At 34.5% G+C, this 12,959-nt stretch overlaps 1 protein-coding gene across 1 annotated transcript in view; it reads right to left on the bottom strand.

Moving 5' to 3' along the window:
* Nucleotides 1-12,083, bottom strand: part of LOC150098065 (putative defense protein 3) — a 30,559-nt gene extending 18,476 nt beyond the window's left edge. Inside the window, exon 1 of the mRNA XM_090406671.1 lies at nucleotides 11,882-12,083. Coding sequence (XP_090262797.1) covers nucleotides 11,882-12,083 — 202 coding nt within the window. The remainder of the gene's footprint in view (nucleotides 1-11,881) is intronic.
* Nucleotides 12,084-12,959: the final 876 nt, after the last annotated feature.

The following is a 12,959-nucleotide window of genomic DNA, read 5'->3' as shown; positions in this document are numbered from 1 at the left end:
GTGTATTTTTAGGGAACTCTTAGGGATACCACCCAAGATGTGAGAACAGTATTCAGTGACTGGACACATTTGCAATTTGCATAGACTTAAAAGCTGTTCAGAGGTAAATGCCTCGAGCGAAAGAGAAAAAACTATGCAGAGGAGGCAAGATTAATAAGTTGTTTATGCCAAGATAATCTGAGGTTAGAGTACTTCTATAAAGATAAACCTTATATAGAGATTTAGGTGTTGCCAAAAGTAAGACTGGCAGAAAAGGGTTCTTTTTAATGGGAAATAAGGCAGAGTTGGGTTTCATGATGATGAAATTAACAAGGGTATTCAAACCACATTGAAGAATGGTTTTGAGATTTAAGGTAGTTGAGGTTTATATTTTAAATGTTGTAGTGATCTTTGCATTTCAAGGGTTCTTATCAACAAAACTGTTTACTAGATTGGTGGTCAGCTGAATAGATAGTTCATGTAAAGAAGGGGGGGCGGCCAAGAGATGGTCGCCACTTACATAATAGCGTTTTGTATCAAATCCAGTCAAAAGGTCTGGAAATATCAAGAGCAACCAGTTGAGATTCGTCAAACGTTTCCATGGCATTTTTCCAAACATGGTTAGATAAGTAAGCAAGCAGATCTCCCCGTTCCCATTGAATGACAATGGCAGACTCCATCGTTTATTAGTTGATCTTCTAGATGATGTAAAAGTTGATAGTTCTTTTTATTATTGTAGACAGAATGAGTCAAAAGAAACTGGGAGATAGTTTAAAGGTAAATTTTGTCACCCTTCTTAGGAATGGACTGTATGTCTGTGGTCAAATTTCCAGGCTGCAGGATAGATGAAAGTGGAATAAAAGGGGAAAAAAAGAAAAGGAGCACAAATCTTTAGAAGAAACGCCATTAGGACCAGGAGACTTTTTTTTTTGTATCCAATTTGGATAACTTTTTTCTGATCCTTTTCTGGCGAAAGGTTTAAGGATGCATTGAGTTTGGAGTATTTAATGGTTGAAAGATATTAACAAAGATCAAGTGTACAAGATGAATTTTAGAAGTAAGACGTTTACTTCTTACTTCTGTGAAAGATGGCGATGCGATAGAACCATCCATGTGTAATATGATACGAAAAACGATATACAGAAGTTACACGAATAGATTTCACAAGAGACCAGAGAAGGTAGGACTGCCATTCGGACAGGATGCAAAGTTCTGGCTTTTAACTTTTTCGAGTTCAAGATTAGTTTTATATGTATTGATAATTTTCTTAGCATAAGCAGTATAGCAAATGGAGTTTGGATGAAAGCCAGAATGTTTGACTCTTCTCTTGTACAGCCTTGGTATACCTTCTGGAGAATGAGAATTAGGGGAATTTTTATGGTGGAATTGAGAATAAATATTTCCATGCCAGTAAGAATTATTTCAGTGATAGGCTCAGTGCATAAGTTGGTCGAAATAGCTAATTTAAGTAAATGAAGCAGAGAAGTAGGAAGATCATTCCACTTTGCATTCTTATAATGTCACACAACGTGTGAATGAAAATGGTTGTGTACACGTTGCTCCATGGGGAAAGAGAGATCTCAGATCTAAGTGGTCTATACTTAGATGAACTGAACATGTTCCCTATGCAATGTTTGAGTTCTGATTTTCTATTAGTAGTGCCCGATTTTCCCTATCAATATTATTTTTTCTATAGCTGATTTGTTGTTTCGCCTTTCAATATTTCAGCATAAATTTTGATATGTGTATGCATATACTGTACATCCCTGTACAAATGATTTGGAACATGCAAACTTGATAATTTTATAAATACTTTTCCTTGTATACCACTTGATAATAGCTGTGTTCATTGAATTTCACCTTATAAACGGCTTATATTTTCAAAGAGAATCTTTTTTTTTTTAATCTTTTGATGTTGCCTGTAAATTATTTCGAGCTAAACTTTAAATGTGTAAATAACTGATTTCAAGAAAGCCACTTGTAGTCTACACATTATTTAACTATTTCGCAACACTTTCGCACAGACGTTTGGCTTCAGTAATATGTGTATTCTAGAAATATTTCCATGAGAAAAGTTCACCTGATATAGCATCAATAATTCCCCCACTTAGTGCTCTCTTTGGAACACGTGCAGCTGCTGCTCAACATCCCTTCACATTCACAGTGCACCTCGAAACCCACAGAACAAGTTTCTTTTTCTCCTCCTTCGTCTCTGCAACTGCTGTGTTGTGGAACAATCTTCCCCCTGACGTGTTTCCAAAGGAATATAATATGCAGTCTTTTAAATCAAATGTAAACAAGTTCCTCCTTTCTTAACCCACTACCCATATATACGGTACTAATGTACTATAGGGTGATCAACCATCCTCTCGTGAATAATAATATTATTAAAACATAATAATAATAATAAACTCATTGGGAAAGAGCTAAATAATAAGAAATAATTTCGGAAGTCATATTAGCTATTCTTTCTGACCTCGAGAAGAGAATGACTCCAAGAAAGGATATGTGCGGTAAAACATAAGACAAAGCTTGATGAGCTATTCTCTTCTGCATCTAGGGGGAGGGGTTTAAAGGAAACAAAATAATTATTTCAAGAAAATTTTATCTACAGGTAAAAGGCGTTTTTCTAACAACGTTTATCTGTGTATTATTGTTCGTAAAAAAAAAATAAATAAATAAAAAATAAATATATATATATATATATATATATATTAAGGGAATTAAATAGTGGTAGATGAATTTCATCGCCCCGCTCATTCGAGACTTGAATAAGTTCCATTTTTGGTCTCTAGAGCAAGGTTTCAAGACTATATCAAAATATTAAAAAAATATAAAAAATTAATTTAAAAAAATCCTTAATCCACTTACGGTACTAATGTACTATAGGTTTGCCACCTTTCGTGACTGGGAACCGCATAAATAAAGGCATTAATTGAGCATTAACCTGGAATTTTTCCATTATAAATCCAAGAAAATCTCTTGGCTATTTAAAACACCTCAGAAGTGCAGGCCGTACAACCAAAAAAATGTCTGAAAGTTATTTATTTCAAAATATATGCAAGTCCGCATTAATTTGCAAAAGGCTGTGGTGTGTGAAGGGAGTGTGCATGCGCGCGCTCCGCAGGCTAAAACATCCCACTTTCCATTGAGAAAGTGCAACGAATATGTCGCATTTTTCCCATAAAATATTTTAATGGAAATAATAATACTCGATTATTTTCGGGTACAGATCAATAAAAAAAAAAAAATAAAATAAAGAAAGAAATAAGTTGTACCAATTCCTCCTCCTTCTTCTGGAAAATGTAAATACGATCGTGTCCTTAGAAGATTGTGATAGTAGTATCGGCAGTTTCTACTAAACTGTTCTACCTTCCCGCAGGGTAAATAGTATACCAAGAAACCGAAGGGATGAATTAAGGTCTTCTTAGTATGTCCAACTAAACTCTTAGAAACCAAAAATACTCAACAGGAGAAAGCTCAATTATAGAAACGCCATCGTCCGATTAAGGGAATGGTTAAAGAAACTGAAGACAAATAAAGAGATAATCATAGTCAAAAGAGGTATGGGAGTAAGGGTGAAACGCAGAAGAAAATCAGAAATTGTCTCCAGGATATCTACGTAACTCAAGCGCGAGACGTCGCGTGACATTTTTCCTTTGTAGGACGCAATTAACCATAATAAGGGATTTTCAAATGGACGCGTTAGGTCTGGTAAGTGGTGGCAGCTCTTTCCTCCTAAAAACTTGGATTTCGCTAGCAAAACTTTTAAACCAGCGCAGGAATACACTTAATAAACATAACACACTGGCTTCGTAGCTTTAGTTGCTTCGACCGTAATTCCAACTGGCCAACCACTTAATATCGCTTCACATTTCGTAGTAAAATATTTGTATTCACTTATTTCAAAGCTCTAGGAGCTAACTAAATCTACAAAAGGGGAAGGCCTGCTCTTCCCGACTGCAGATGCATAACTTCTCTAACTCAGAAATTATCCAATCTCACATGTGAACCGATAAGAATTTGTTGCTTATTAAAACATTTCAGGTCCATTCAAAAATTACAATATATATTAACACACATCGATTAGCGGAGTCTGTTTTATCAAAATACTGGCTGATGATATTTTGATCACTAAAATCTTATCCAAACCGCCGGTTATCTTGCATAATTATGTATTATTGAAAGGAAAGTTGTTTTAGCATAAATAACCAGCTCTGGAAATAAACAGTATGTCAATGAACTTACTTCTGTTCTCCTACTATACCATTTTTCACTTATATGTGGATAAGTGAAATGCATGCTTGTACCAAGAAGAAAAGGATATTCACTGAGTGGATGACCCTGCCCTCTTACGTCCTCCAATCACTGAGCACCATTCTCCTCTACGAAGACAGACAGTTGCTGGTCAATATTCATATACATTGAGCTCCAATTAAAACGCAATATTGACTCACTGAACCAACTTCTCATCCTCCTTCATTCCGTATACTTTTGTCATTGGGAATAGTCTTTGCCCTTACCGTTTTCTCCGAAGAATACAACCTCCAGCTCTTCGAGCAACATATTAACATCCTCATTTCCTATCTCGACCTCACTTGTCCATACATGGTACTGCCGTGTGATACGTCTTGAGACATTTCGTGTGTGAGGATTGATTAAAAAAGGAAAAAAAAAGGAGGGAGGGTCAAAATAGTCATTCCCCTGCACTTCACAAATCTAATATTTCACGTGTCAAAACAATTTGGCACATGAAATCAACTATGCATGACTTTAATTAGAAAATAAATGACTTCATTGAAACTATAGTATACAGTTACGATTAGTCGTAAATTTAATAATCGTTTTTAATTAAAAATAAATAACAGGAATAACCCGTATCCACAAAAATATTAAGATCTTCTCATGAAACTTTTCTTATTCTTATATATATATATATATATATAATTCGTTCATAAATTTCAAGTAATTGTTTCCTGAAATGAATATGAAATAGTTGTTAATGAATCTCTCCACCAGGTTGAATTTGTACTGGACAAATTACATTTTCATCAACATTTTATCCTAAGTTCCCCCTTCGGCTGGAAACACCTCGGTTCGAATCCAGTCCAGCAAGCGAGAAGCCTTTATTATAAGTTCTTTTTAACCAAAGCATGAATTAGCCATAAAGAGGAGGCCGGTTTTTTCACCCCTCAAAACAAGCAAATCAGCCAGAAGAGCAAATACAATCACCGCACATAATATACTGACTCAGTTGTTTTCGCCATCATTCCAGCCGAAAAAAACCAAAGCGTAATACAAAGTTAAAGCAAGTCGAGAACATATTTCACATACACACTTTTATTACAACTGTAAGACCGGTATAATCGGCACTGCATATACTGGGGGTGTTCAACCCGTCGATCGCGGAGCGATTTTTGGTCGATCTCTTGTGTATTCCTCCTCCTTACTTACAAATTTAATTAAAACTGAAAACATAATATTTTATTTAGCATTATTTTGTATCATTTTTAATTCGCTTTAAGTGTATTGCTATTGTTTATTTTTCGTTAAAACTGTCAAATCAGTAATTTTCTTATAAGTCTGGGTAAATGAATTAATTTGGATCAGTGAAAGTCAAACAGCGAGCCGAGTGAATACGATTATAAGCAAAGTGTAAAAACTCGATTGTAGATTAAATATTCCAAAGCACATTACATCAATTTTTTACTTAGGTTAAGTCCCATGTGAATATTGTAAAAAAATAAACTTTGTTTGTCTCGGTATAGTTTGTATTAGATGTTTTTGTAAATAACTGTTTTGAAACTAACTGTATATACTGCTTTAATAAGAATATGTCAGAGTATTAAAAACAAAGGCAATGTTTTTGTCGCCGAAGCTGCAGATGGCGGCATTAGAAAGATTGTTATTGAAACTTGTATGAGAAAGGCTTGCAGGCCCAGGTGTAAACATCTCCGAAGTCAGTCAGAAAGAGTTCAAACAACTTTCCGATGGCCGGCAACTTACAATCAAAAGAAAGCGAAGGAGAACTAAAGCAGTGCCGAACTGAAACTTAAGATGAAAGACATACCGATTCTTTGGGGGTTGCCATTCTTTGGGGGTTGCCAAACTTCATGCGAGGTCTCAGAGGTCCTCCTCTGAGACCTCGCATGAAGATCCTCTGCTTGCTTCAGTCCTTAATAAAAAGGAACTGAAGCAAGCAGAGGGGGTTCCGGTTCCAGAATTGCTGTCAGAGAGGAGGCCGCCCAGTCCAGAGTCGCCGTCAGAGAGACTGCCCGGATCCACGTTGCTTGAGAGAGGAGTTTCCCGCTTCCAGAAAGGAGCTTCTCGGTTCGAGACGTCGCTAGAGAGAGACTACTTCTAGGCTGCAGACAAGGTTTCAAATTGCCGAAAGGAAGAGTTCCAATTGCCAGAGAAAAGTTTCCAGGCAAGGTTAATGTTAGACATTCACCAGTGTGTTGCGTTTTCATTATAATTTGATGAATCAAACGACTTCACTGATATTGCTCAGCTAATGGTATTTCAAGATTATTCAAGTAAAGAAGAACTTTTGAAAATTATACCATTATTGGGAAGGACTAGGGGAGAAGACATTATTTTGGCATTTGATGAATTTGTGAAACAACACAAACTTCCGCTTTTTAAACTTGTGTCTATTACTACTGATGGTGATCCTGCAATGATAGGTAATAAATCAGGCTTCATTCCATTATGTAAAAACGATGACAAATATCCAGATTTTTTAACGTACCACTGTATTATTCACCAACAAGTACTGTAGTAAAAGATTAAAAACAAAAGATGTTTTGGATATTACATTTAAAATTGTAAATTCTGTTCGAGGAAAAGCCCTGCAAAGGCGGTTATTTAAATTACAGGCAGATGATGAGAGGGAACTTCTGTTGTACAATAATGTTCGCTGGCTCAGCAGAAGTCAATTTTTAGAAAGATTTCTTGTATTAATTAACAATATAAAAAATTTTCTTGATGAAAAAGGAGATATTTATCCACCATTGAGTGATAAAAGATGGCTGTTACACTTATCATTTTTAGTAGATTTTTGTACGAAATTAAGCAATTTAAATTTAGATTACAAGGTAGAGATAAAAATTTAATTGACATGTTAAGTTCAATAAAAACTTTCCAACAATACTTACTTTTATTAAAGAAAAATATAAATGCCCGCGAATTTAGGCATCTCCCATATTTATTAAAAATTTTTGAACAAAATCAAGAAATGCTTCGTTGTGATTTAAAAGAATTTATTCGTGGAATAGAATTAGTTGAGGGAGAAATAAATTCAAGATTTAAAGATTTTAATAAAACTGAAATGATTGTATCTTTCATCAATAATCCATTTTAAGAAAACTTGAACATCACAGAAATTTCAAATAAAATTAGTGGGCTGTTTGATATAAACCAAGCTGAAGTAAAACTTGAGATAATAAACATTCAGAATAGTTTACATTTAAAATCAATAAACAATGAAGTCATTTGGAAGTATGCACATGAAAAATTCCCAATATTAACTGTTATTGCGCGAAAAATTCTGTGTTTCGGATCGACATACTTGTCAGAATCCGCTTTTTCAAAGAGGACGGTCATAAAAAATCAATTAAGAAACCAAATTACAAATGATCATTTGGATGATTGTCTGCGATTGGCCACTTCTTCATATCAACTTGACTATGAAAATATTGCGAGGTCCAAACAATGCCAAATTACACATTAACCTTTTTTTTTTTTTTAATCAACCAGCATTTCCTGTAACTTGTGAGTTTGTAATCAATCTCTAGTTTTTTTTCTAACTTTGGTTTTCCAAAATAGAGAAATAAATATTTTATTCCAATATGTTTTTTTTTTTTGTATTAAAATAATTAAAAGTGATAAATAAATTTTTAAATAGGCAAATAAAGTTTTTAGTTGTGTATTTTTTTTAGTTGTTTATTTGTGCGTAATCAGATATCAGGTTGGGGGAACGTGATCTATATAAGAGAGTAGATCGCCGAATAACTTTTTATAGAAAAGTAGCTCGCATAGTAAAAAAAAGGTCGAACGTCACTGGCGTTCAACCTTTTTTTACGAAGGAGTCCGTTTCTTACGAATGATTCTGTAGCGCGATCAATGAAATAATGTTAATTACAGGTCTATTTTTCCTAGTGTGAGTAATATTTTACTATTTTTTTTAACAAGCAATTTGGCTGTTTTTCTGCCAAATCTCAAGAAAAAATACAAGAAAACAGCACATTTCGTTTTGGCTTTTTTTTTCCTTGGTTCTGAAAGTCTATTTCAAATTGCATTTCAATAAAACCCAATTGTCATCACGGTGTGCGTCATCTCCAACTTTTGCATAATTTTACTTGATTTTTAAATCTATTTCTTGTCATAATATAATCAATTTGACACCTTTGTATATCCCTGGCATTTTCCAAGTATATCTTCATTCTTTTTGGTACCTCAAACCAGGTATTGATAATTATCAGATTAAATTGGTGGCAGAATTCTGGAAGCCTATCTTCTCTTTCATTTCGGCATCCTAGTCAGTAGTTTCCGATTGCATTACAAGTACTACTTTCCTTTTTCAATTACTACATTTCAATCGCCCAAGAAAATGAGATTGTCTTCACTTTTGGTGAGATTTATCAAATTTCAATATCTCCATATACCCTTTACATCATCTCATCACTGTGGTTACTGGTAGACATGTGAGGTTGTATTATTATTATTATTATATTTGTAAAAAAAAAAAAAAAAGACAAATCATTTGTCGAATCAAACAGGTACTTGCATTTTTCAAGACAAAATTTAAAGAAAATATTACAAAACAAAAAGCCTTCAACACTTCTGTGAGCTTAAGCATGGCGAATTGTAGAGCTTGATAACATTTTCTTCAAATAATTAAAAATTTAATGCTAAATACATGCACATAAAATATAAACAGTAATTAAGACATATATCAAAATACGTTCAGTTCCGGGTTGAAAATCCCAGAAAGGTATATAACAGCTTGCTTTTAATTGGCACATTGCGTGTGTCTTCGTGAAAATACTGTCTTATTACAGAGCGCACAATTGAGGCATAAAGGGTTTCCCGTTCAAATGAAACATCACACAATACAATCAAATAAGTATCGTGCAAGCAAGAGAATTACTCATTATTCACAGGTGTGTGTGTGTGCCGTTTGTTCGCGAATTTACAAGTACAAAAAGAGCAGTTTGCTTTCTATCACAATTTGAGAAAGAGTTGAATTAATAATAATAAAAGAAAAGTAATATGAAGCGTGAGAGAGAATCATACAAGAAAAATAAAATATAACGACTTTACTTTTCTTTTATTATTATTAATCATTTCTTAAGATTTTGTTTAAAAGCTGAGGAGTTAAGAAATTATACTCGTTTTCTTTTCTTTTTTTTTCTCCTGCCTGCCTGCCATTCTTCTTTGCATTTGTGCATTGAAAGGAAGTTATATCTCGTTTACACTGCTTGGCTGATAACTGAGAGGACAAAGCTTGGACTTGTTATGGTTCGTTACGGGTTACGCATTATATCCATCAATGAAATAATAAGTCTTGTTAATTCACAATAGCAGCTACGTTTTATGTCTACCCTTGTGTCACGATTCTTCATTTCCTGATGTCCGTACATGGCACCAGGAGAGTTCTGTGGCATTGAATATTTTATATCATGTTGTTCAGCTTTTTGTTTAATACGCAGTTCCGTTTAAAAAAGTACTTTGCATTCGCACGTAATCCATCTCCCTGGCACATTTAGGAATCCATGTTTCGGTTTACTTCACCTCAATGTGAAGTATTTTTCGTTCATATTTCACAGCTTTTCAATTGCTTTACCAATTTTATTGATACTGATATCATATAAAGCAGTGTAATATATTCCTAATAAGTTCTTCTTCACCATGGGTTGGTTTAATCTGCTGGGTGGGTGAGGAGTAGTTCACCAATGGTTCACTGTAACCGTCAATCAGGAGTCGGGTTCCATTGTTTGAACTTTACACCAGCTCATCACTAAAGACTGGTCATGGGTTTATTCTAAATTGCCCATCGTATTCCAACAGCTTATATGGCACAAAAAAGTTTCAAAGTTTTATGACCATCTTTTAATTGCATTGTAATTACAAGATGGTCATTTTGACACTTTTTTTTTCGTAATAATCCTAGCACATAGAAATAACATTTGGTCGACTTCATATTACCGGGTGCTTCCGATAGCTATAATCTATTGACTGACTACAGTGCAAATACGAAAGCTGTATTGGTATGCTAAAATAATCATCTGGAATGAAGTCCCTCTCATAAGACCCCACACTGAGAACTGTATCACTTGGACACAGTCACACAGTCACACTGACTTGGCAGCATCATATTCCTCTAATTTATACCAGCTACAAACGTGACTCGTTACATGGCAGGATGCACCTTGCCCATGGGGGCATCCGTTGACTTCTTTCAAAGCGATATTAATGTATGTAAACTGTGCATATTCTTCTAGACAAATTACTGGGAGGAAAATCTCAACACCACCGTATGAGACCGGCTAACCCACCTTTAGTTGAACAGTGATGATAAAGGTTCTTCGCAATAATAAAAATTATTTATTCTTGTGAACATGTGTAATATTATTGTACTGATGATGACCAAATAGTTTCTGTCTACTAAACTGGATCAGTTTGGATTTACAGCTTATTTATGGTTTGTTATCCATAGCGCCTTTCAAAGGCAATAACCATTAACAAACGCCACAATTCGTAGGCTTTAATCTTCATTCTGTTTTGACACATGAATTATGTCACAATGCCACGAGTAAGGAGTCGATTTAAAAATAAAAAAATCATACCTACAGTAATGCTGATGTTGTTCATCAAGTAACTTGTAACAATTGTTTCTTATAACTAGTATGAAATTAATAATAGGGACTAATTTAATTAGACATTCAAATCTATACTGGTTTGCTACTTCTGTGGAATTCATGGAATGAATGGGAGACAAAGAATAAAGTGGGCTACGGCCTTTCCAGCAAGAAAGGGTAAGCTTGGCTGGCTTAGTTGCATCATTGACCAGCCACTAGATAGCGGTGGGGAGGAGGTCGGCACCGAAATAGATGCTATTAAGGTAAAATAGATTTACGGACCTTTTAAGGGGACAAACGATTGTTAGCCTAACCAGTTTGTTCCCGTTTTCCGGGAAAGGCGTTTGGAGAAGTGTTCTTATCTTTCACGAAAAAATATTATTCCGACTCCATCTATCTATGGTTCGTTTTTCTTCTAACTTTTTTGTTGTTGTTGTTGTTGTTTTCCTTTACTACCAAACACTTCCTGATGCACTGCTTTCCACAAAAATGCTACATATATTCACGTGATGAGTAGTTCCAAAGCACAACATGGACTTTCAAAAAAAAAAAAAAAAAAAAAAAAAAAAAAAAAAAAAAAAACAATTTTGAAATTATGCACAGGACACGAATTCTCCATAAATAAATAAATGATTTAATGATAAGAAAATGCCTTGTAAATGCAAATTTTAAAGCAGTGTTTATAATCTTAACTGACGTTATATTCGTATCAATATGTTATATATTGATACGAATGAGTGACAATAACTTTTATATTCATACCAACATTATTTTTTTGAATGATATAAACTGATAATTAAAACACAATAACCAGGGCTAACACTACAGCTTGGCAAATCGGTACATTTTTTTAAGGCAGCAAATTAAAAAAAAAAAAAAAAAAAAAAAAAAGGTGCTTATTTACAAAAATGTAATTTTACAAATGCATCAGTTTCCAAAATAGAAAAAAAAGGAGGGACAGTTATTTTTTCCTAAGTGCCAGAAAGCTTACCGCTGGCCCCGTAAATAGCACTTAAAAAAATTTAAAAAAATAAAATTACCTTGTATACCATCAGTGTTATAGGTATAGTGGCTGCTCGATGCTGTAAAAGTATACGGTGACTCGTATGGAGGTAGCGGCTTAGTACCATAATGTCTGGGCAATAATGATCCACATGCCTCGGCAGGAGCACCTTGAGGAAAAGCCATGACTGTCAAACTCAACAAACTTAAACACAAAATAAATGGAAGAAGATCCAACATAGTTCGATGCTTTTTTTTTTAAATGTCAAAAATTAAACCTAGGAGCAGATATCAACACTTCTGTACCACATCATCCTGGCTACTTGCTCTTCATTTACGGATAATTGATGTAATTTGTTTTCTTCCTAGCACGAGGTGAAAGGCAGCACAGACATGGAGAGCAACACTTGTAAGACTAACATTCCATAATCAAATGTATATCCTTAGCGTAACCAGTGGCATACAGTCGTAACTACCATTCATTCGACAAGCTCTCTTGACTAAATACTGATAGTTCTACGTGAGTGGCTACACACACTACATTTTCGTCAGTTTAAAAAAAAAAAAATGTGCTGCTTTTGATTAACTTTTAGGGTTGCTGTAGTTTTGAATTATACAGATTACAAATATTACAGTTATTAATGGCATTGCCATTTAGGTCAGGTCAATTTTCCATTGTTCATTATTATAAACAGTACAAAATAAGTACTAGAAAAACTTTAAAGCGTATAATTTTCATGTAAATAAAAGGAAGACAGACTTTCTAATGGAAGGATATTACAACACTGATGGCTTTACTACTTTAATCGTCAAAAAATTCCATTTGAGAGATTTTTTTTACTCATAATATGAATAAAAAAAGTCTCTCAAATGGAATTTTTTGACGATTAAAGTGTATATATCTTCCTGTGCCTTTTCCTATTTCCATTTGGGGTCGGCCTTTTACATGATGCGACTTAAGCACGTAAATCCCAACCGACTTGCCGAATAGCATGCCGTTGAGGGAGGTATTTTTGTCTGTATAAGTGTGTTCACGGGGTCGGTTTGCCTGTTCTGAGGGACGAAAAACCCGAGTTTCCAGAAGGAAAAAATCCTCCGCCACCGTATGAGACCGGC

Source organism: Typopeltis vanoorti, chromosome 16 (genome assembly GCF_054136105.1).
Source record: "Typopeltis vanoorti isolate ZY-2024b chromosome 16, IOZ_Tvanoo_1.0, whole genome shotgun sequence".
NCBI classification, from domain to species: Eukaryota; Metazoa; Arthropoda; class Arachnida; order Uropygi; family Thelyphonidae; genus Typopeltis; species Typopeltis vanoorti.
Note: the sequence above shows the minus strand (reverse complement) of the source record. Positions and strands in the feature narration are given on the sequence as shown.